The 21,470-nt window shown below is 35.0% G+C and overlaps 1 protein-coding gene across 6 annotated transcripts in view; it reads left to right on the forward strand.

Annotated features, from left to right (window-relative positions):
• The window catches only part of LOC136828834 (myotubularin-related protein 9), a 36,256-nt gene that overhangs the window by 1,790 nt on the left and 12,996 nt on the right, over positions 1 to 21,470 (forward strand). For 2 of the 6 annotated variants that reach the window (XM_067087100.1, XM_067087099.1), the window contains exons 2-7: positions 1,636 to 1,786; positions 7,973 to 8,135; positions 10,040 to 10,191; positions 10,380 to 10,505; positions 10,766 to 10,915; positions 15,641 to 15,661. In XM_067087100.1, coding sequence (XP_066943201.1) covers positions 1,640 to 1,786; positions 7,973 to 8,135; positions 10,040 to 10,191; positions 10,380 to 10,505; positions 10,766 to 10,915; positions 15,641 to 15,661 — 759 coding nt within the window. In that variant the 5' untranslated portion in view covers positions 1,636 to 1,639. Of the gene's footprint in view, positions 1 to 1,635; positions 1,787 to 7,972; positions 8,136 to 10,039; positions 10,192 to 10,379; positions 10,506 to 10,765; positions 10,916 to 15,640; positions 15,668 to 21,470 lie in introns of all 6 variants that reach the window. The other 4 variants (XM_067087097.1, XM_067087098.1, XM_067087101.1 and 1 more) reach the window with 2 other exon arrangements.

Raw genomic sequence — 21,470 nt, forward strand, 5'->3', positions numbered from 1 at the left:
GGTTGCGACATAACTTAGTGGGCTGGTCATTCCCTCGCTGGAAGCTCCCTGTATCCCCCACCTAATCTAACTCAGAGCACAGTAAATTCAAATAAAAGAGTTTCAACTTAGATTAACTACTCCCAACCAGACACTGCCTAAACACTGAATCCTTATCTGCTCCCCACTAACGTAGACTATCAGGCCCTTATTTACTTAGTACACTTGCGTTAAACTTTGCCTTACTCGAAATCAGATTTTTAGAAGTATCATGGGGATGTTAGAATAAAATCCTTGTTATCACACTCTTGTATTTTCCACCACCCAAAAACTCCAGTTGTAGGATATAAGGGGGTTCCAGTATTTTGAAATTACTGTATGAAAAATATAAATTAATTAAAAGTATACCATTTTGCAAGTTATCACAGATTTTTCAGTTTATATTTATTTTTTAACATCCCAATATGCTCTTGATAATCTCTCAAGGTTGTAGGCCACCTTGGGGTAAACAGAGTGCATGCTGCAGAAAATGAGTCTTTTTCATTGAATTGTCTTCAACTGAGATGTATTGTGACTCCCTGTTATTAATTAAGAGATGGATTGTGCTGCTGAAAGCAATGGTAGCCTAGGGGAAATGAACAAAACCATTTTTACACAAAGTTTTACTGGTTTACATTTGCTAATAAACATTTTGTGATTGACATATACAGTCAGTCCCCGGTTATCGGCGGGGTTCCGTTTCTGAGGGTGTGATTTTCGGGGGTTATTGGTGCCGAAAAGTGCCGATTTTCGCTTATCAGCACCTCTGTTAGGTATGTAGGCCTATCATCGCCAATACCAAATTATCGGCACCGATAAGCAGAAATCGGCGATTTTTGGCGCCAAAAATTGCTGATTTTCGTCGCTAGACAAGCCCCATAAAACCGGATCACTGTTAACCGAGCCCTCCATTAACCAGGGACTGCCTGTAACCACTAGAAGTTAAAAATTTCTATTATAATATAACCACTGAAAGTTAAAAATTTTTATTGTAATATCTGAAAATTAATTTTAAATATTTTGATTACTTTATAACTATGATGGAACTGTAAATTTCAAGTACAATTTGTGAAGACAGTCAGGTAGGCGTAATGGTGATATATAAGCCTACTTGCTTCATTTTGTTAGTAATAGCAGTACAACCACCTTGAATAATTCCAGGTTTCAAAGTGAACAAGACCATTCTAAAAAAAAAAAAATTGAGGTAAAAAATAACTCTTAGGGTACCATATATTAATGGGAAGGGAAGCCACCCTACTTCCCCTTTTCCAACCCCCTAGGTTAGGTAGGATCTGATGCCCTGGTTAAAGTTAGGTTAGGATGCATCCCTGTAAATGATAGTTACATACTTTTTAGCTAAGGTTGGGATGAAATATAAAATCCAATGGTTTTACTCTAGTATAATATCCATATGAACCAACTTTAAGATAATTTATATAATGGCAGACCATAGTATCATAACTTTACCCCAAGGCTGATATCGTTGTTGAAAGTTAGCATATGGATATTACATAATTATCTATGATTTAAATATTAAAAAGTTGAGAATATTTGTTCATATTAAAATGAAAGTGCTTTTTCATCTTGAAGAAATGTTATAAGGTGTTTTTGTTGCAGAAAAATGGAATTTGCTGAGTTGATACGAATTTCAAGATGCGATCGTGTGATGCTGCAGCGACCTCACCATCCTAAACTGGATGGAACATTGTGCATCACTGGTCATCATCTTATTGTATCATCAAGGGATGATGAGCCTCAGGAATTGTGGGTAAGTGAATTTTGTAAATCACTGTTCTGTTGTTTATCTCTGTTAACAGAAATTTTTACTGCATTTGATTTAAAACAAATTTTTTTGGTTACACAAAGCTGACTAACCTTCAACATAACATCTGTAATTTGATCAGCCACCTTGGAGAAAAGTAATGAATACTGAGCTTCTATGGTGTAAAACAAGTTTTTCACACATTCTTCTGTATACACACAGTCATGATCTTGTAGTATCCCCAGATTTTCCATCAAAGAAAGGATTGAAGGGGAAGAAAGCATTACCAAACTTAGGAGTAGTAGAGAAAATTGATTATAGTGACTGTTACTCCCATTGGGCCAGTCAAGAAACCAAATGGTAAAATTAGGATTGGTGGGAGATTGTAAATTAACCATTAATCTGTTCAGGTATTCCAACATCTCATACCACACCCAGATGAGTTGTTTAGTGACATGAATGGGGTGAAAAATTCACAAAATGGTTGTTAATGAATAACTGAAGTACAGTAGAACCCTGGTCCTCGACTGTACCAGAACTTGACACAATCAGATTGCGACGTGAAATTTCGAGTAAATTTTGCGTCGAAGCTCGAACAACAAACTGGAATCCAACCCGATGAATCATATGATGTTTTTAAACAAAAGTGTTTCCGTCAGCTGCCACTAGTTGGTGTTGTTGGTGGCGAACTTCTCACGCATATTTAAAAGTGTTTAAAGCCCACACACACTGCTGCTGTTGTTTTTAGAAGTGCATGCTTGTACAGGTATTGTATCAGTTTTTTTGGCATTCTGCACCACATTTTCATTAAATCATGGGTCCCAAGACAGCCGTTGCTGACAAACAGAAGAGAAAGACAGTAAGAACTACAATAGAACTTAAGAAGGAGATTATTGAGAAGTATGAAAGAGGCATTCATGTGACTGATTTAGCATTACAGTTTAAGCTACCTAGGTCCACCATAAGCACATTTGTGAAGAACATAGAGGCTACAAAAAGTGCTAGTGTTGCTAAGGGGGTTACGAGTTTGACTAAACAGAGGCCTCCCATAATAGATGAAATAGAGAAATTATCATCGGTATGGATAAATGGAAAACAGATTGCTGGTGATTGTGTATCAGAGACTATGATTTGAGCAAAGGCTAAAAATTTGCATGCTGACCTCATGAAAAACAGAGCTGGATCAAGTAGAAGTACCGAGCATGAGTTTATGGCCAGTAGGGGATGGTTCGACAGATTTAAGAAAAGAAGTGGCATCCACAGTGTAAGGCATGGGGAGGCAGGGAGTGCTGATAAAAAAGCTGCAGAAAAGTATGTAAAAGAATTTCAACAGTTCGTAGACGAAAATGGTTATGTAGTGTATCAGATCTTCACCTGCAATGAGACAAACTTCTTTTGGAAGAAAATGCCAAAGAGGACCTACATTACTAAAGAGGAGAAGAAATTACTGTACCTGTAGCAACGTGTAGCAACGTGTACATAGTGTAATTTCAATGTAGGTGTAGTTGTAGCAACATGTATGTATGTACAATACTGTACAGTATAATGTCTTTATATGATTGTGCTAGTATTAAGGATTCCTTGTCTTCATGTCTAAAAAAATTAACATTCCCTACCTTTTGTGTACAATAGACTAGTTTTACTAATTACGTTAAGTATTTCATACCAACTAGTACAGTAATAAAATGAAAAATGAGTTAATTTCAGGTTTTCTTATGTATCCCTTTAATATTGCATAGTACCGGGTACACGAAGGTGGTAGGCCTCTTAAGGTTTTGTGTTGTCTGTGTAGGATACCTACTTCCTCTCTCCCTCAAAACTCCATTTTTTCACTCCTTTAATATTGCATAGTACCAGGTACATGGAAGTGGTAGGCCTCTTAAGATTTTGTGTTGTCTCTATAGGGACTACTTCCTCTCTTGTAAGGACTGGGGATTGAGTGACATACTGGCTGGGTGTTGACTGGTTTATTGGTAGTTCCTTACTGAGATTAATGAACAGAATCTTCGAAAATGTTATTGACGCGTGTGAGCTGTAATGTAGCATCTACACACAGACAGGTAAAAACAGAGGTACAGACTCGGGCATCTGTGTTTGTCGGCAGACAAACAGATGGCGTTATTGAGAGACATGATTAACATACAGTGATGAAACATATATCAATGGAAAGGCCAGGAAATTCTACATATGGCCAATTGCATGAGATTCAAGACAGATTAATGAATACAATGCAGTAGCATAATATATGTGAAATGGCGAGATGTTTGGCGTCTTCACACACAGAAACATACACACAGTTTGATACAGAAGATTCGTTAGAACATTATGAGTACATGATTAGAATGCTTGCGTGGCAATGCAAGTAGTGGTGATTGTACATACATCTAGACAACAATGGTTAGGGAGAAACAGACCGAAATATTGTATGGTTGAAATCACGTTCCTGTAGAGAAAGAAAACGAGACGCTCCTGTTTTGTCCTGTCCACTCCGATGGATGACGATTGACGAACACACACGTGTTTGGAAGAGACAGCATCGGCTCTTACACTCTCCCTCAAAACTCCATTTTTTTTCACCCCTTTAATATTGCATAGTACCAGGTACACAGAAGTGATAGACCTCTTAAGATTTCGTGTTGTCTGTGTAGGGTTACTTCCTCTCTCCCTCAAAACTCCATTTTTTTACCCATTTAATATTGCATAGCACCGGGTACAGTACACAAAGGTGGTAGGCCTCTTTAAGATTTTGGTTTGAAGGGTGTAGAGCAAAACAAAGAGCATCAGAGGTGTCCATTACTGCCAGGTGTATGATGAAGCAAAACATTGCTGGCTATCTAGATTCAGACATTTGGATATTACGTAACTGTGTTCCAGTACAGTAGATGATAAAAATTTAGTACAGTACATATAGCACGTACTGTTAATGTGGAAACAAGTGTAATCTCTGAAATATACTGTAGATGAGAAAGTGTTACAATGCAACAGGGTCCCATGCTTGATTTTTTTTAGACAGAGACACACGTGTGCATTTCTGTAGCGAATGCAATGTTTACATGTGCTGTTCGATAGTGAACACCATGTTAAGCTTCTCGGTAAAGAAGAGATTAGCCTTAGGTTAACTAAGAGATGCTGCTATTTGTCACTATTATTATTATATACAGTATTGTAGAAATTAAGATGATTCTTTTATGTCTAATATAAAAACGATTACCATAATATATTTGCCATCATAGAAGATGCACCCTATTTTACAAGGATATTTTATGGAGAAAAAAATGTTAGGGTATCATAACATTTATTGAAAGATGTTTTACAGTGATTTTGTACACTATTCCAGTAGACTTTGTATGAAATTTTACCATAAATTAATGCTGAACGTAAACAACGTTTATGTAATTAGTACCATGATATGCCACCATATCATGGTTTACATCCGCTCATGCCACAAGCTATCTACAGGCAGTCCCCGGTTAACGGCGGGCTCGGCTAACAGTGATCCGGTTTTATGGGGCTTGTCTAGCGACGAAAATTGGCAATTTTTGGCACCGAAAATCTCCAATTTCTGCTTATCGGCACCGATAATTGGGTATTGGCGCCAATACATACCTAACAGAGGCGCTGATAACCGAAAATCGGCGCTTTTCGGCGCCGATAACCCCCGAAAATAGCTGAAATCACCGATTTTCGGTTAGTGGCGATTTTCAGTTATCATCACACCCTTAGAAACGGAATCCCGCAGATAACCGGGGACTGCCTGTAGTGCTGATGTAACTTAGGCAATTTTTCTTAAGTTTATGATAACACATAATTTGGCTTATTTTTAATATTTTATTAATTTACTGTAATAATCAGGCTTGTTTTTCAATGTTATTATTATTAACAACAGTTTTTGTGTGTACCCATTACAGTTCATTCTGGTAGTGCCTATAGACTACCCAGCCTAGCCTATGGCACTCGGTCTAACATTGGTAATACGGCCGCATTGGTCGTAGGCCAGTTTTTTATACAGTATGCATTTAAAAATGAAAAAAGTGCGTCTAATACGGTAAGACGGTAAGTTAACTCTGAACTTATCTAATTGTAATTTATGTAATGTTTTGTATAGTTTTGTATAAAAAGACAAGGTTGGGGTAATGACTGGTGGTCAGGAACAGATTAATCCTTTTTCAGTTATTTCTCATGGGAAAAATTTATTTGGATTTCAAATAAATCGCATCTCGACGCTTCTTCTGGAACAGATTAGTGTCAAGGACCGGGGCTCTACTGCATTTTTAATTGTCAATGTGCATTTGCAGTTCTGTCACTATCAAAGGTTACCATTTGGTATCTCAGCTGTGCCATCCATTTTTCAAAGTGTAATGGATAAAGTACATGAATTAGATGGGAGATGTCTTCAGGATGACTTCCTTGTCATGGGAAAAGATGGTAAAGAACATTTGGGTAATTTGAAAAGAGTATTGCAAAGATTGTCAGATTATTGATTTTGACTATAAAGGTCAAAGTGTGACTTTGTCACCCTCCGTAACCTATTTAAGGTTTAGAGTGATCTGGGTTTGCAAATGGAAAAGGAGACTTCTCATGCAGTTATAGAAGCTCTGAAGCCACAAAACAAAATGGAATTACTACAGTCATTTCTGGGGTTGGTGAATCACTATAGAAAATATGTACCAAATATGTTAACAGTATTAGGTCCTCTGAATAAATTATTATCTGAAAATTCTGAGTGGAATAGAATAATAAAAGCAGTATAAAAAGAATCAAAGATATCATGACTAAAAAATATGTAATGATCCATTATGATCCAAGTAAGGAATGATTATTGGCAGTGCAAGTGTCACCAATAGAACTGAGGACTCTTCTTTCACACACGTATATTAACAGTAACAGAAAAAATTACTCTCAGAATGTGAATGAAGGAACAGCTATTGTACTTGAAACTTAGTCTGTGCTGCTGTCTTATAAGAAAACTCTTTCCCTATTCCCTGTAAGATCCTTAATGTGTTACTGAGAATACTGTATCTTTTAGGCTGAAGAAAGTTACACAATCTGTTTATTCCTCCATATCTGAAGCTCAGATATCCAATCTAAAAGTCAGTGTTCATGAGGTCACTGTCATAGTAATTTTAGTTGCTTTTAAATTTCATGTGAGTTTGAATACTACCCTTAATATGGCTACATGAAAGTCCCCTGTTGTTTTGTCAATGGCCCCTTTAGTAGTGGCAGATCAAGCCCTGCCTTGGTCTGAAAAATGGGAGTAACAATGTACATTCATCATCCTCTTATTCTTTCAATGCATCTTTTGACATTTAGGTGGATGTCTGGAGTATCAGATGATATGTTTTATGGAAATGGTATGCTTTTTTGCTTTTTCTTAGCATTATTGTACCTTCATGCACAGCTGGAGTACAATCTATGACTATGATATGGCTTAGCAAAATGCATCTTCTGACCTTTAGGCTTAGACATCTTGGGAATCTTCTGGCATTGGTATATCTTCACATGCAATAAGACCCAGTCCTTTTCTGACTTCTTTTAAGCCTCAAGATACTTGTTGTGTCCATTAACCTTTTTCTTCAATAGGGTTCCTTAGCCCAGCTCCCTTTCAGGTTTCAGGCTCTGTAATTTTTTGGTAATGACGTCTCACATAATTAACTACTCAGGCTCATAAAATAATGGGGGTATGTGGAAGCCAATCTGATTTTTAAAAATTAATTTTGTTTATATGCAAACTCATTATGTAATATGTTAAAAACATTTGCCCTCCTCCCAACCCATTCAAGCTGCAGCTGGTTCAGACTACATAGAGAATGATTATTTTCCACCACTGGGACATCCAGGGACCTGGTGGAATATGCAGAAAGGAAGACTTGGCTGTCATATCCACACTTAACCCAGGTAGTGGGGTAAGTCTGGAGATGACAGCCACTTCATATGAAGGTTTATATAAAGTAATGGATTTGTATGTTTAAAAACTATGTATACACTCTACTTTAAAAAGTTAGATTGAAAAAATTAAATTTTAAAATAATTTTGAGTTGAATTATAGTATATTTATTTGGTGTTTTGATGATATGAGTTTTTTATGTATTTCATAGGTTTTACAAGTACCAAGTACCAATTACCAGTGTAAGGCTGAGTGCCCCAATTTCATATTAATTTGGTATTCTTCATTTTAGTTCTTTATATTTTCAGCTCCTGCATAGCAACATTGATACAGTGGAAAGGAGACAGCAAGGAATGACTGGTGGCACTTTGTGGTTGAAGTGCAAAGACTTGCGTATATTGCAGCTAGATGTGATAGGGGCTGATCAATTTGCTAAAGTTGCAGACACAATAGAAGATTTAATACGTGTGGGTGAGTGTCTTATAGATGTTATGAAGCCCTAATTTGACATATGAGGTAATAAATATATGTGAGGTTTATAGTTTTGCCACATAATATTTATATGTACAGTATTTTCCTATTTTATTTTGGGTTATCGGGCATTATAATTAAATGATGGAAAATTGGGTTAATTATGTAATGCCTGTAGTCAAGAGTGTCACTGAACCTTGAGGATCTGGTTTGTGGATAAATTTCTTAAAACATCATTTATTTCCTTGCATTGTGAATGAATATTACTTCAGGCTGACTAAGACCCATCCATCTTTTATGATAAATTTTGTTATATGTTTTGATCTTAGAAACCTCTTAAGTTTTTAATGATAATCTTTTGTATCTATAAATCTTAATTTAATTTTCTTTTAGAAAGACTACCTTTTCAGGCAGTATACTTTATATCGCTGTGGTATCCATTATTACAACTGTCAGCTGATTTCCAGTCTGTAACTTACTACTTGTGCTTTGCAGCATAATAGTTAGGGATTGCATATAAGGCCTCATATATTTAAAACTGACAAATCAATGCAACCTGTTTTAGGTCATTTTTCCTTCTCCATGCCCATTTTTTTATTTGTCTCTTAGTTTTCAATAAATTCCAACTTACAGAACCTGTACTGGATATCATTGTTCCTAAATATTTAAATGATTCCAACTTAATCATTTCTCCATCCAGTGTTATTTAATCTCTTTGGGGATACTGTATTCTCCCTACTTCTGTTTTTCTTAGATTTATTTAAAGTCCCATCTTTCTAGATATGTGATGCATTTTATTAAGCAAGCTTTATAAATATCATGGTGCTTTGCTGATTAATAAAACAGGATCACCTGCATATTCCAAGCCTGTCGACTTTTATCATTACTCCAATCAAAAACTTCCCTTTCATCTCCAGTCACTTTTTTCATTATAACATTCCATAGTAGTACCCTTCAGCTAGCTAAGAACAAGCATACTGAATATTTTCATTACAACTGATGTAAGTGCATTGCCTCTGCAGTTACCACATTCAGTTGAGTCACCTTTGTTTCCTAATTCCATATTCTGCAAAACAGTTTAGTTATTAGGAGGTGTCATTTCTATTTCAGCTAAAATCAGGAATAAAAGTAAAAGAGCCAAGAAGCAGGAATAAGAGGAGGAAATTGAGTGATGTTAAATGGTATAGGGATCAGATTTCCTTTGACTTGGCCATTGAAAATAAAAAAAATTGAGAAAAGTCATGGATGGGAGAGTTTGAGGTGATGGGAACTAAGGTCATTATGAAGAATTTGCCCCATGAAGCCTTGCAGAATTGTGTTTTTCATGGTGCTGTGAATGTATCCAGGAGAAATTAGCCTGTGGAATTGGACTCACCCCGTGTTTATGATTTATAGTTTGTAGTTGCATATAAAAAAATATTGAATTGAATTTAATTGAGTTGAATGAAAAAACAGCAACCCCAATTAAGAATTAAGTTGAGAAGAAAAAGATAAGTGATGAGAGGGGATGAAGAAAAGTTAGTTAGAAAAGTATTGAATATGGAAGCAGCAGGATGAAGACCAATTAGAAAGCCCAGAAAATCATGGAAAAAGAGCATAGATGAAAATTCAAACCTGATGGAAATCAGGCTGAAAATGAATACTGTAGTACATTAGAATGTTTAGAGATTTCATTTTACACCTAACCTCACAAAATGAAAATTGGATGTAAAAATATTGAGAATGGTTATAGCTTTCCTTTTATGAAAATTAGTAGTCTTTAGGACTATAACAGATTTAAATTCAATATAAAGATTGTTTACTTCTCATTTTTATAGTTTGAGTGGAAGACAGGTTACTCTCTTACTGATGAATTAGATATTCCTGAGTACTGTACTGTGATTAAAGTTGTATTTATTTTTCAGAGGATCCACTTTTGAAATATCCATTCTTTTATCGTGCCATGTACACTGTCCTTGAAGATGGGTGGACAGCATTTACAACGGAATCAGAGTTTTCCCGATTAATCCAACCTGGGGATGATTGGCGAATATCTTATGTTAATAAAGATTATAAAGTGAGTTGAGTTGTTTGATGCTTTGTATCCTTTTGCATCTGTAGTCATAATTATTTGGCATCTGTGTTGCACTATAAAAAATCTTGATATCATTACTGTATAGTGTTTTACTGCAAATTAAGATTAGTTGAGAATATAAAGCATAGTTATTTTACAAATGTTGAAATTATATAATGACTTTCCATCAGGTTTGCTCATCTTACCCAAGTGCTGTGGTAGTACCTAAGAGTGTTGAAGATTCTGATTTGATAGCAATAGCTAATTTTCGGCAAGCCGGACGGTTTCCTGTTTTAGCATATCGACATGAGGGAATGGTAAAGATGAACCTTTTTGGTAATTTGGAATAATATAGTTGAGAATTCATGAAACAGTAGGTCAGTGTCTATATATCTGATGATTTATTGATTAAAATGTCCAATTGCATGCTTTCCCAAATTGTGTTTTATTGTAAATTTTCTCTTTGCTTATTTGCATGTACAATACAACTTGGTATGAATTTTTTTTATTTTTAAGATTTGTCCAACTCAGCATTGTTACATAGCTTAAATGATGTATAAGTGCATTTTTCTTATAGGCAGTACTTATGCGAAGTGGCCAGCCCCTGATAACAGCAAATGGTAAACGATGCAAAGAAGATGAACGCTTGTTGAATGGTGTCCTTGCCCGTGAAAAGAGGGGATATATTATTGATACCCGAACACAGAATTTGGCACAGTCAGCAAAGGTAAGGTTAGGGTTGTTAGGTTATTTTTGTTGCCAAAAATACTTGATATTTTTAACCACACATAGGTTATTGGTTTTACATGCATTGCACATCTTTTATTACTATGTTGCCTCATAGCTTACATTTGGAAAAGCTTGTTATTAAGGGAAGTTTTTTTAGATATCTTTGTTTGGTTATAGTAGAGGTTTAGAGCTAATAGTGCACAGTATGTAATCTAGGCATTTCTAAAGGATACTTGCAGCATCCCTTTGGCACCCAGCTGCATCCAACCTTCGTAATTATTGCTTCTTAGTGCAATTGTGGGGTTTTTTTGTACTTAATCTTTATTAATCTTTATTTTCTGGATCTCTTTATCTTACTGTTCAACCACTCCAACTCCTTTTATTCACTGTCTAAGGCAGTGAGTGACTGAAGGTCCCCCAGTGCTTGGCTTGGCAGCCTAAATTTCTTAAAATCAAAACTGTGCTATATCAAACATTTACTGAATTGGTAAATGACTTATATAATTCTCTATAAAGGTAAATGACTGTATCTTCTTGAGTTGCTATTACTGAGGGAAGAATAGGGAATTGTTATTATAGAGAAGAATTGTTTTATTTAGCCAGAAGATTTAATGTGATTTTATATGCTGTATACAAACAATGACCATTGAATTGAGAATGCATTTAGTATTGTAGTGACATTTTATTGGTACCATCAATTGAAGTGTGCTAATCTTTTGCAGAAATATTATACTATTTATCATAGTTTAGTTATATATTGAATGATTAGTTGCTGTGTTTCAGTTAAGTTGAGCTACCCTGTTGCAGATATTCAAATCTGTGACCCAGAATCACTTTTTTATTCTTAATGATAAGTTGTATAGATTACAGATGTTTACAGTATATAAAAAATACCTTTTTTATCAATAGTACGTTAGAAAGCTTACTTGGAGAGTAGTTTCCCTCAACAGTTGTATTTCTAAGGATTATCGTATAAACTGGGGAGTTAATATCACCATCTCTCTCACATTAAGGTATGGAAAGTGTGTATAGCTAATGCATTTGTCTTTTGATACCATACAGTGCACTAATAATGAAATATCAGGATATTTTTAGTTCTCTTCAAATTTGAGGCCATATGGCAATATGTATCTTCTTTTGTGTCTCATGTAGTGTGATGTTCTTGAATTTATCTATTCTGTTGTTGTTTATTGTTAAAAACATACCATACCTTATATGAATTGAGTTTCAGTGATTCCCAACTCCTGAAAACAAATCTTCATTATCCTAGGTAATTGATCAGGACTTTGTATTGCTCTAACAAATTACTCTAGTATGATTATAATTACATGTAAGCAAACTAAGAAATGGTTAATTGCTTGCCTGTTCATTTTTTCTCAGCATGCTGTTAAATCATGAGTTATAGGGCAAGGCTGCAGATATTTGAAGAGGATATTTTATTTTGCTGCTATGTTAGCATCACATTGTCAGAAGTATACAGTAATTTTTCAAAGTAAATATGAGGTAAATTGTTAACCCTAGCCTTACATAACTTAATCATTCAGTCCAGCAGTCCTCAGAGCATTCTTGTAATGATGTTATTCTTATATTGAATGCCCTATACCATCTACTGTTGTTTTAGATTCTCCTACAATTTACTTTTAGCTTCTTTTTTTTTCCTGTGGTCCCACTTCATCAAAGATGCTTTGTGAGACCCACAAAGTATGCAGCAGTGCAGGGACTTTCTTTGAGATTTATTCAGCATACCCCATATTAATTGTCAAATCTCCACTGTCATAACACTTCATCCATTTTTTGTTTAAAGATAATATTTTCAGTCTCTCTGATTTGAAGAGGGAGCATATTGTATAGTCTTGGAGCTGCAAATTTAAAGGGCCTAAAACCAGCATTTGAAGTTTGTCTTATCTCAGATAGCTTAAAACCTACTTATCGTAGCTTGAATAACTTGAAACCTTCTGTAGTGAATTTTGTGTTGATTCCATTCATTGTGCACAAATCTTTAAAATATTTTGGACACCAAGTGTAGACTATACATATTTTAAACATTATTCTAGCTTTGATAGGGAGCCAATCCAACTCAGACAGTAAAGGGGGTTAATCGTATCCCAAGGTACAAAACCCTTTATAAACCTTGCCACTCTGTTCAGTATAATTTCCAGCTTCAGAAGTAGAACTCTTGATAATTAAAACACATGGTGTGGGTGTATGGATGGGATGGGTCCAAGTTTCATCTCCTCTCAGGAATGGTAAATCCAGTTGGAGTAAATCACTTCTTGCTTTCAGTCTGTTTCCATAAAAAGTAGTTTTCTCCATTAGTGAAGGAGTAGTATGTGCCTTTATTATCTCTTGAGATTTCTGTAAAAACTTTTTATAAAATGATACAAAGCCCTCCCACCCCTCCTTGTCCATTGGTTGTGATTTTCATCAAGAGTAAAAGAACTGATGTCATTTCAGTGTGGTATTTGTCACCAACTGTTGTGGCCATCGCTCTCCAGTGCATTTATAGTTGATGCTGTACTACTCTTTTTGAATGTGATATGGGATTATCTCAAGTTTCAGTTTAATTAGGCTTTAGTAGTGTAATTTTTCATATCTTAATCAACATACGATTAATTTGTTTAAAATTTCACCTGCAACAATGCCTGTTACTTTTTAAGTATTTTTGTACCCTACAAATGTATTTTATTTTTCATCAGGCCTTATGTGAATAGAAATAGGCTTCATGGCAGATTCATTCCACTGTAACTAAAACTTAACTTTTTTTGTTATTCCTAGTGCAGAAATAAATTAGATGAGAATTAAATATTGCATTTCAGTACAGCAAGAATTTTCAGGCTTTAACAAAGGGAAAAATATCCATGGCTGTTGAACATTTTCCTCGATGGACTAATGAGAGAAAATATAGAAAATATAACTTGCTTGAGAAGAGAATGGGTTACAAGTTCAATGTAGAATGACTGATGTTTATGGATGATGCACTTGACATTCATTATAGTTAGCAGCAGTTGTAGAAACTGGTAATAATTTGAAGTGTTGATTATAAGATCAGTTTAAAAGAGTAAGGTTGTGAGGGAAGCAGTGATGATAGCTTAATTAAATATGAGATGAATGGAAGTACTGATTCAAGTAAGTCTTTTGATGCTTTGTTGTGAAATGATAGTAGAATGAGAAGAGAGGTGAATTGCAAGGCAGGTGATTCAAGGAAAGTATCAAGGCATTTTCAAAATTTATGCAGTAGAAGATCTAGAAAGGAAAAAGTTGGATTGTAGGGGAAGAAAATGTGGGTATTGCATATAAATGAAAAATTAGAAGAGGAAGTTTCTGAGGGGGAATGTTTGTGATACATAGAGGAAGAATAGAATGTTTGAAAGGTGATAACTTTTGAGAAGTAACAGAGCTGGCATGGTGATGCAAAGTGAGAGATGGAGTTGGTGAACAGGATGTATGACCTGTAAGATTTAGGATGACAGGGGAGAGACAGCAAGAAAATGATGGGTTAATGGGATGATTAAGGTGTTAAAACCAAAGAGGCTTAATACGTAGGAATTGTGTACAAGATGGAAGTAATTGGCACAGCAGCATATCATATATGAGTGGAAAGGACTGTTGTGCCACTGGTGCTGAAACTTCATTGCAGAATCATGCAATCAATGCATATAAGAGTGTGGAAGTGTCTGCTTTATGTATGACATTCATCTTTGGTTAACTAGTTATTGGATGGTTGTAACACTGACTGCAGTCTTGTTTTTTTTCTGAAGCATCCATGTTTTAAAGGTTATGACTTCCAGGTGAAAAATATACTTACAGACTAATGTCTAAGGGCATTTATAATATTTGGCAACCCATAACTAATTGCTGTTTGGTGTTTATTACTCATATCTTAGTTTTGTTTGGTGTTTATTACTCATATCTTATTTTTGTAAGGCTTTAATATTTGGTGAGAATTTTCATGCATTAGAGTATAACTGCAGATAAAAAATGCAGCTTGGGATTAGGGTCGTAGTGCCGACACTTGTTTAAAAGGGATGAATTTGTTAATTTCTAAATTAACAATCCACCCAGTGTCAGATTCAGTATGGATTTCTGCACTATTTTGTTGAGTGCATAAAACATTTTTATAAACTCCAGAAGGGAACTCTTGTTCATTTGTAGGGCTCAAGTAAGTTGCAGTTTTATACTGTATATCACTTCTCTCTAAAGCCCCTGTAGGTAGGATAGAGCCTGTAGTATATGTCATGCAGTACTGGCAATGCTAAAGGTTATTTGCAGCATCTCTCTAGCTGTCAGTTATGTGGCTTCTTGTCTTTTTTTTTTTTTATATATATGTATTTCCGTTACTCCAACTCCAGTCTTTATCAGAATTTTTGGCCATCATTTAAATACGAAACTTACGAGCCACAAATGAGAACCTAGATATTTGTCTCAGTTGTGTGGTTAAAATACTCTATGATGATGATGCTTCCTTGAAGAGGAAAGAAAGAGAAAAGGTTTGACACCCACGATGTGATATGTATCCAGTATCTTAATAGGATTCTTCATGTTGGTGTTGTAGAGATTGGAAGCATTGTGGCTTTAGGATAGGAAAAATTATTTTAAATTGTGTCTGTGGTGTTATCCTTAGATATTAATTGCTTGATGTGTTTTTGGGCGTAGTCATCGTAAGATTGTTAGAAAAATTTCCTTGGAGTTCTTAATAAATTTTCTTTCTCTTTTCTTAACACAGAATCTTGCACAGTCAGCCAAGGTACAGGTATAAAAAATGAATGTATCAGTGTGTGGTTATTAAATGTCTGCATGCTTGGGATTTTCTTCTTTTACTGTGATTATGTACATACCTGTTCATGTGGCTGCTGTTGCTTTCCAAGTTCAACCTTATGAATCTATTAATTTCACGTCTTGTACAGATGTATGCAAGGTGAATGAATTGTTATTGTTTTACCAAGTTCTATGTACAATTAAAAAGTGATGCCTATTTGTATGGGATTGACATGTTTCTATCCTGAAATATAATTTGCATTGTGGGACTGAAATATTTTTTATATTGTATTCTTTTTTACCCTTGCTTCATGTTAACATTTATTGTGTTTTAGGATTAAAGGTTGTATGTTTATACATCCACAGATATGAGCAAGGGGATACAAATATCCTGTGTAATCACCAGTCACTGATAACAGAAAATGTTGGTTGTCATATAATGAGTTTTCTCATTGCCTAATATTTTTAACAGCATATTTTTTTTTTTTTTTTTTTAAATGTAGGTTTTTGAAGACTTTTGGGTTTATGTAACTGAATTTGCTGCATATTTATGTAGCCAGTTACGGAAGCACCTTTTTCTGTGATGGGGAATTGCTGTTCCTGAAATATATAAAGTAGTTGTGGGTGACTGCAAGATGATGATGAGGCAAAATTTTTATTTCTATACAAGCATAAGTACAAACTTTGCCAAGTAAGTGAATACTTTGAACTTGGTAAGGAAACACCTGATGATTGAAAATTCAGCTTTTTGACATGTCCCTAATTCTAATGCATGTTCTATCCAGGTAGCCAATCATTTGAATTGATTTTGCAATGTTGGTTTCAACTCTTATTTGTTTCTCTTGCATTTGTCACCATGTGCTTTTTCAATCTTTACATGTTTTCATTATATATACTGTACATAATGTTTTGAGATCTTACTATGACATGTGGTCATTATTTCTACTTACCTGTCTGTTATGTGAATTGTTTCTTGCTGTATATAAAATTATCTTGGCAGAAAATGCTGGTGTTATTGTCATTTACTGGATGATAATAGAGTAACAAAAAATCTTGCATCAGATCTGGGCAATGCTGAGCAGTGTTTAGTTGATATGATGAAAGTGAAATGTTAAGCAGTGCTTTGCTCTGGCTTTTGCTAGATTCAGTGTATAGCAATTTTTGTAGGCAGCCTACCTTTGTCTTGTGTTATCTGATTTCCCTGTGTGAGTATTGCAGCTGTTGGAGGATGATGACAAAGGTAATGTTACTGTTAAATTCCATTTTGTGAGTAAGCCTTTTATAATTTTATAGTATTTTTAATATTATAAAACAGGTTTGTTTGCATTCTTGTTAGAATATGTGATTAATGTATTCTAAGAATATTTTCATAGTTATTGTTATTTAATTTACAGAACTTTTATTATTGTTCCAATATCGAGTATGATTTTATAAGAGCATAACTATGAGAGATTTGTATAGTACTGTATTGCAGTTAACTGATTTATAAGCTACAAACCATCATGTTCTTGAATAAACATTTTCTCAGTAAAAATTAGATTTGACAGGTTTGATGCTTAAATCTTGAATGGATTGTATTTATAGAACATTTTTTTTTCATAGAATTTGTACCATTACTGTTATTATGATCTTTTAATTTCAAGAAGAGGAAAAAACAGTATTTTTATAAAATATGGACAAACTTGAAAACAGACAGTTTGTGCATATGGATTATTTTTCTGGTAAACATCAAGATTATATATCTACACAAAGTAGTTACATGTTATAAATATTGAAATATGTTTCAGTAATATACCCGTCTCATTTTGGAGCCATGCCCATGTAGGCTTGAATGGAAGTGAGGATGTTAATAAAGCACCCAAAGCTGCAACTACTATGACCAGATCAAGCATAACAGCCCGAGAAGAACCCTAAAAGAGTTCAGAGGTCTGGTTAAACAAATCATTTATAACTAACTGTACCATTCTGTCATTGTTTAACATTTCTAAATCCCATCATATTTAATAAGTGACAGACTTTGCAGAATAATAAATATAATAATAACAAATTACAGCAAATCATACCTATTGTTGGATTATAGTAAATTGCTCAAACCAAAAATAATGCCACATTGAAGTAATTTGATTTTGTTTTTTCGAGTATACAGATAATTCTGTATAAAAACCTTACTCATATCATTCCACACAAATAAAAGATAATCAAACCCTGATGAATAGCCAGCATACAGAGAATGCAGGTCACTGTTAACAGTTGCATATATTGGATGTGTATGTCCAAGCATCAACAAGTAGCAAATGTCAAGTGGTGTAATAATTCAGTGAAGTAAATTTTTTCAGACTCTCTATCCCTTTTAATTTATCAAAGTGCAGCACACTATAGGTAGTACTAAATATACTTTGCAGTGTGTATTCAACCCTAGGCTTCAGTAAAAGATTTCTTAGCTTAGGCTATCCTAAAGTTTAGACATAGATGGAGAAGCGTTTTATGTGAATACATAACAAGGAACTACTATAGTATGTGGCTAATTTCTTGTGTAAAGCAGTCAAATTATTCAGTGCATTTCATTTACCTCAGATTAGTGAATGTCTGCAGGAAGAGAGTAGGCTAGCCTACTTGGCCCATTAATGCCAATTAGGGCAAATATTTCATGAATTGGCATGCTAAATTGATGTTTATTAAATTTAAAATCAGTTTTGATATTAGGTAACATAAACAATATGGACAGCCATTGTACACAATTCAATTTAATGTAAGGTAAAAAAAAATATTGCCTAGTTTTCATTTACGTTGAAATAATCCCACTAATGGTTTGAAGAGAGTGAGAACTTGCTTCTGTTCTTAATATCACTATTACTTAGTATATGTACTACAGATGGTCATTGCTGGTATAATAAGAGATCACAAAGCTAGGAATTTTTTCAGTAAAAATCTTAAGTGTAATACTAGTGCCCCAATTGATAAAATAATTACCCTGAATTACCAAATCCTCTTCTAGTTGTCTTGATTTGCTATTGTTATGGATGATAGTTTGCCCTGGAAATGTATTTGGAGAACAATAATACAATAATCACTTAATTACTGGAAAGGTCTGCACTGTATTTCAGGTATATACTGTACTTGACATTCTACATTAAACTCAAATGTAACACTTATAGCCTAATCCAGTGTATTTTCTTTCACACTGGTGGTAAAATCTTGAATGAGGATACACAGACAGTGTATTTGATGTATTTATAGGAAGAGGATATGTCAGTAGTTATCTTCCACTCCAAAATACGTATGACCTTTGTGATATCCCCCTTACCGTGGAGTACATATTGATGGACTGTCCCAAGTTTGTTGAGGAGGGAAGACAAAGCCACACCTTAGGGGCTGTAGAGCAAATTTTAGATGATGTTGATGTCAATAGTGTAATGTAATATATTAAAGATACAGTATTGAGATGTTTTATGATATTTAGTTGTAGTAAACATAATTTGTTGTTTTTAACTAGTAATTAATTTTTTAGTTTTCTGTAAAAGAAAACTATTGTGCCGGCTTTGTCTTTCTGTCCTCACTTTATTCTGTCCGTACATTTTTTGTCCCCCTCATATCTTAAAAACTGCTGAGGTTAGAGTGCTGCAAATTGGTATGTTGGTCGTCCACCCTCGAATCATCAAACATACCAAATTGCAGCTCTCTAGTCTCAGTAGTTTTTATTTAAGGTTAAAGTTAACCATAATCATGCTTCTGGAAGCTATAAAAGATAGGCTACCATTGGGCCGTGGTTAAAGTTTCATGGGGCCGCGGCTCATACAGCATTATACCGAGACCACCGAAAGATAGATCTATTTTCGTTGGCCTTGATTATATGCTGCAGCGGCTGTACAAAAAACTCAATTGCGCCGAAGAAACTTCAGCACATTTTTTACTTGTTTATATTTATTTTTAATGATAGTAATTCCTCTATTGTATTGTGTTACTGAATAACCTAATGTTTCTAGTGCCAGGTCAGTAGACCAAAATTCATAAATCAAATCACTCAAGAACATTGAAGTTTGCATCTTCTGCATAGTTCTCTGTCTTATGCACATTTTTGTGGCATACAGTGTACAGTACCACATTGCACTGAAGAGAGGTCAGTTAAGCAGTAGTGTAGTATTATGATCTCGCTTTTCGAGATCAACAGGTTCTTCAAAATAAACAAGCAATTGGGCTGTAATGACTGACGAGAGGTGACAAACAAAGGAGGGAGGAGCAGAACAAAACGAAAAAGTTACCTTAAAATTAATTTATTTACAAAGTTAAGTTATTTACATAATGTACAGTTGAGTCAAGGTTCAATTAGAATAAAAATGAATATTATACAAATGAATTAAACTCATTACAGCAGCAACAATCAAAAAAAAAGAAAAAGATAAAGACTCAGTACACAAATGAACATGAAAAAAAGTTATCAAAAACATAGGCATGGGCAGTTCAACAAACATCATGTGGCTTACAACATAATCAATAATTAAGTAACATGAACCCTCAAGCAATATAAATAATATGATACCAAGGCGGTATAACAAAAATAGCAGCATAATTAACAAATAATAAATTCAAAATGAAGCAGCACAAGGAAACGGTATTAGCAGACGAACTCAACAGAGCCATCGAAATAACCCCAAGCTGCTTGACAGGAACACTGCAGGACAACTCCGACAGAGTCGAAACGACAACCATCTCGTCCTCAAACACAGTGCTGACGTCCTCCTCCAGTACCGACGACCGCGACAGAGCCGACACGGCAACCATCTCGCCCTCCCAGAAACGTACTGACGTCCTCCTTCATCTACGACGACCAAGACAGAGCCGACACGGCAACCATCTCGTCCTCCAAGAAACGTACTGACGTCCTCCTCCAATTACGACGACCGTGACAGAGCCGACACGGCAACCATCTCGTCCTTAAGAAACTCTCTGCTGTCAAGACCAGACACTCAGGTACGGATACCTGCGGCTGCTACTCCAGCTGGCTTGCTGCTACCTGGACCTGATTCGTTGCTGCTACGAACCTGACTGACGCTGTCAAGCACTCCATGACAGACGTCAACTCTCCAGCACGAAAAACAAACAAAAGCAGAGGAGGCAACAATCCACCAAGGGAACAATCGACAAACGATTGTTCCTAACACCTCCCCACCTAACAGAAAAAAATTTTCAATAAAATTTTTTTTTTTTACAAACAGAATACTCTCCCCCGATGCTGCCACACCCCCGCCAGCCAAAACAGAACCAATCCTGGCCTAAGGTCGCCAATATTATGATCTCGCTTTTCGAGATCAACAGGTTCTTCAAAATAAACAAGCAATTGGGCTGTAATGACTGACGAGAGGTGACAAACAAAGGAGGGAGGAGCAGAACAAAACGAAAAAGTTACCTTAAAATTAATTTATTTACAAAGTTAAGTTATTTACATAATGTACAGTTGAGTCAAGGTTCAATTAGAATAAAAATGAACATTATACAAATGAATTAAACTCATTACAGCAGCAACAATCAAAAAAAAAGAAAAAGATAAAGACTCAGTACACAAATGAACATGAAAAAAAAGTTATCAAAAACATAGGCATGGGCAGTTCAACAAACATCATGTAGCTTACAACATAATCAATAATTAAGTAACATGAACCCTCAAGCAATATAAATAATATGATACCAAGGCGGTATAACAAAAATAGCAGCATAAATAAATACAAAATGAAGCAGCACAAGGAAACGGTATTAGCAGACTAACTCAACAGAGCCATCGAAATAACCCCAAGCTGCTTGAC

This window comes from Macrobrachium rosenbergii, chromosome 43 (genome assembly GCF_040412425.1).
Source record: "Macrobrachium rosenbergii isolate ZJJX-2024 chromosome 43, ASM4041242v1, whole genome shotgun sequence".
Lineage (NCBI taxonomy): Eukaryota > Metazoa > Arthropoda > Malacostraca > Decapoda > Palaemonidae > Macrobrachium > Macrobrachium rosenbergii.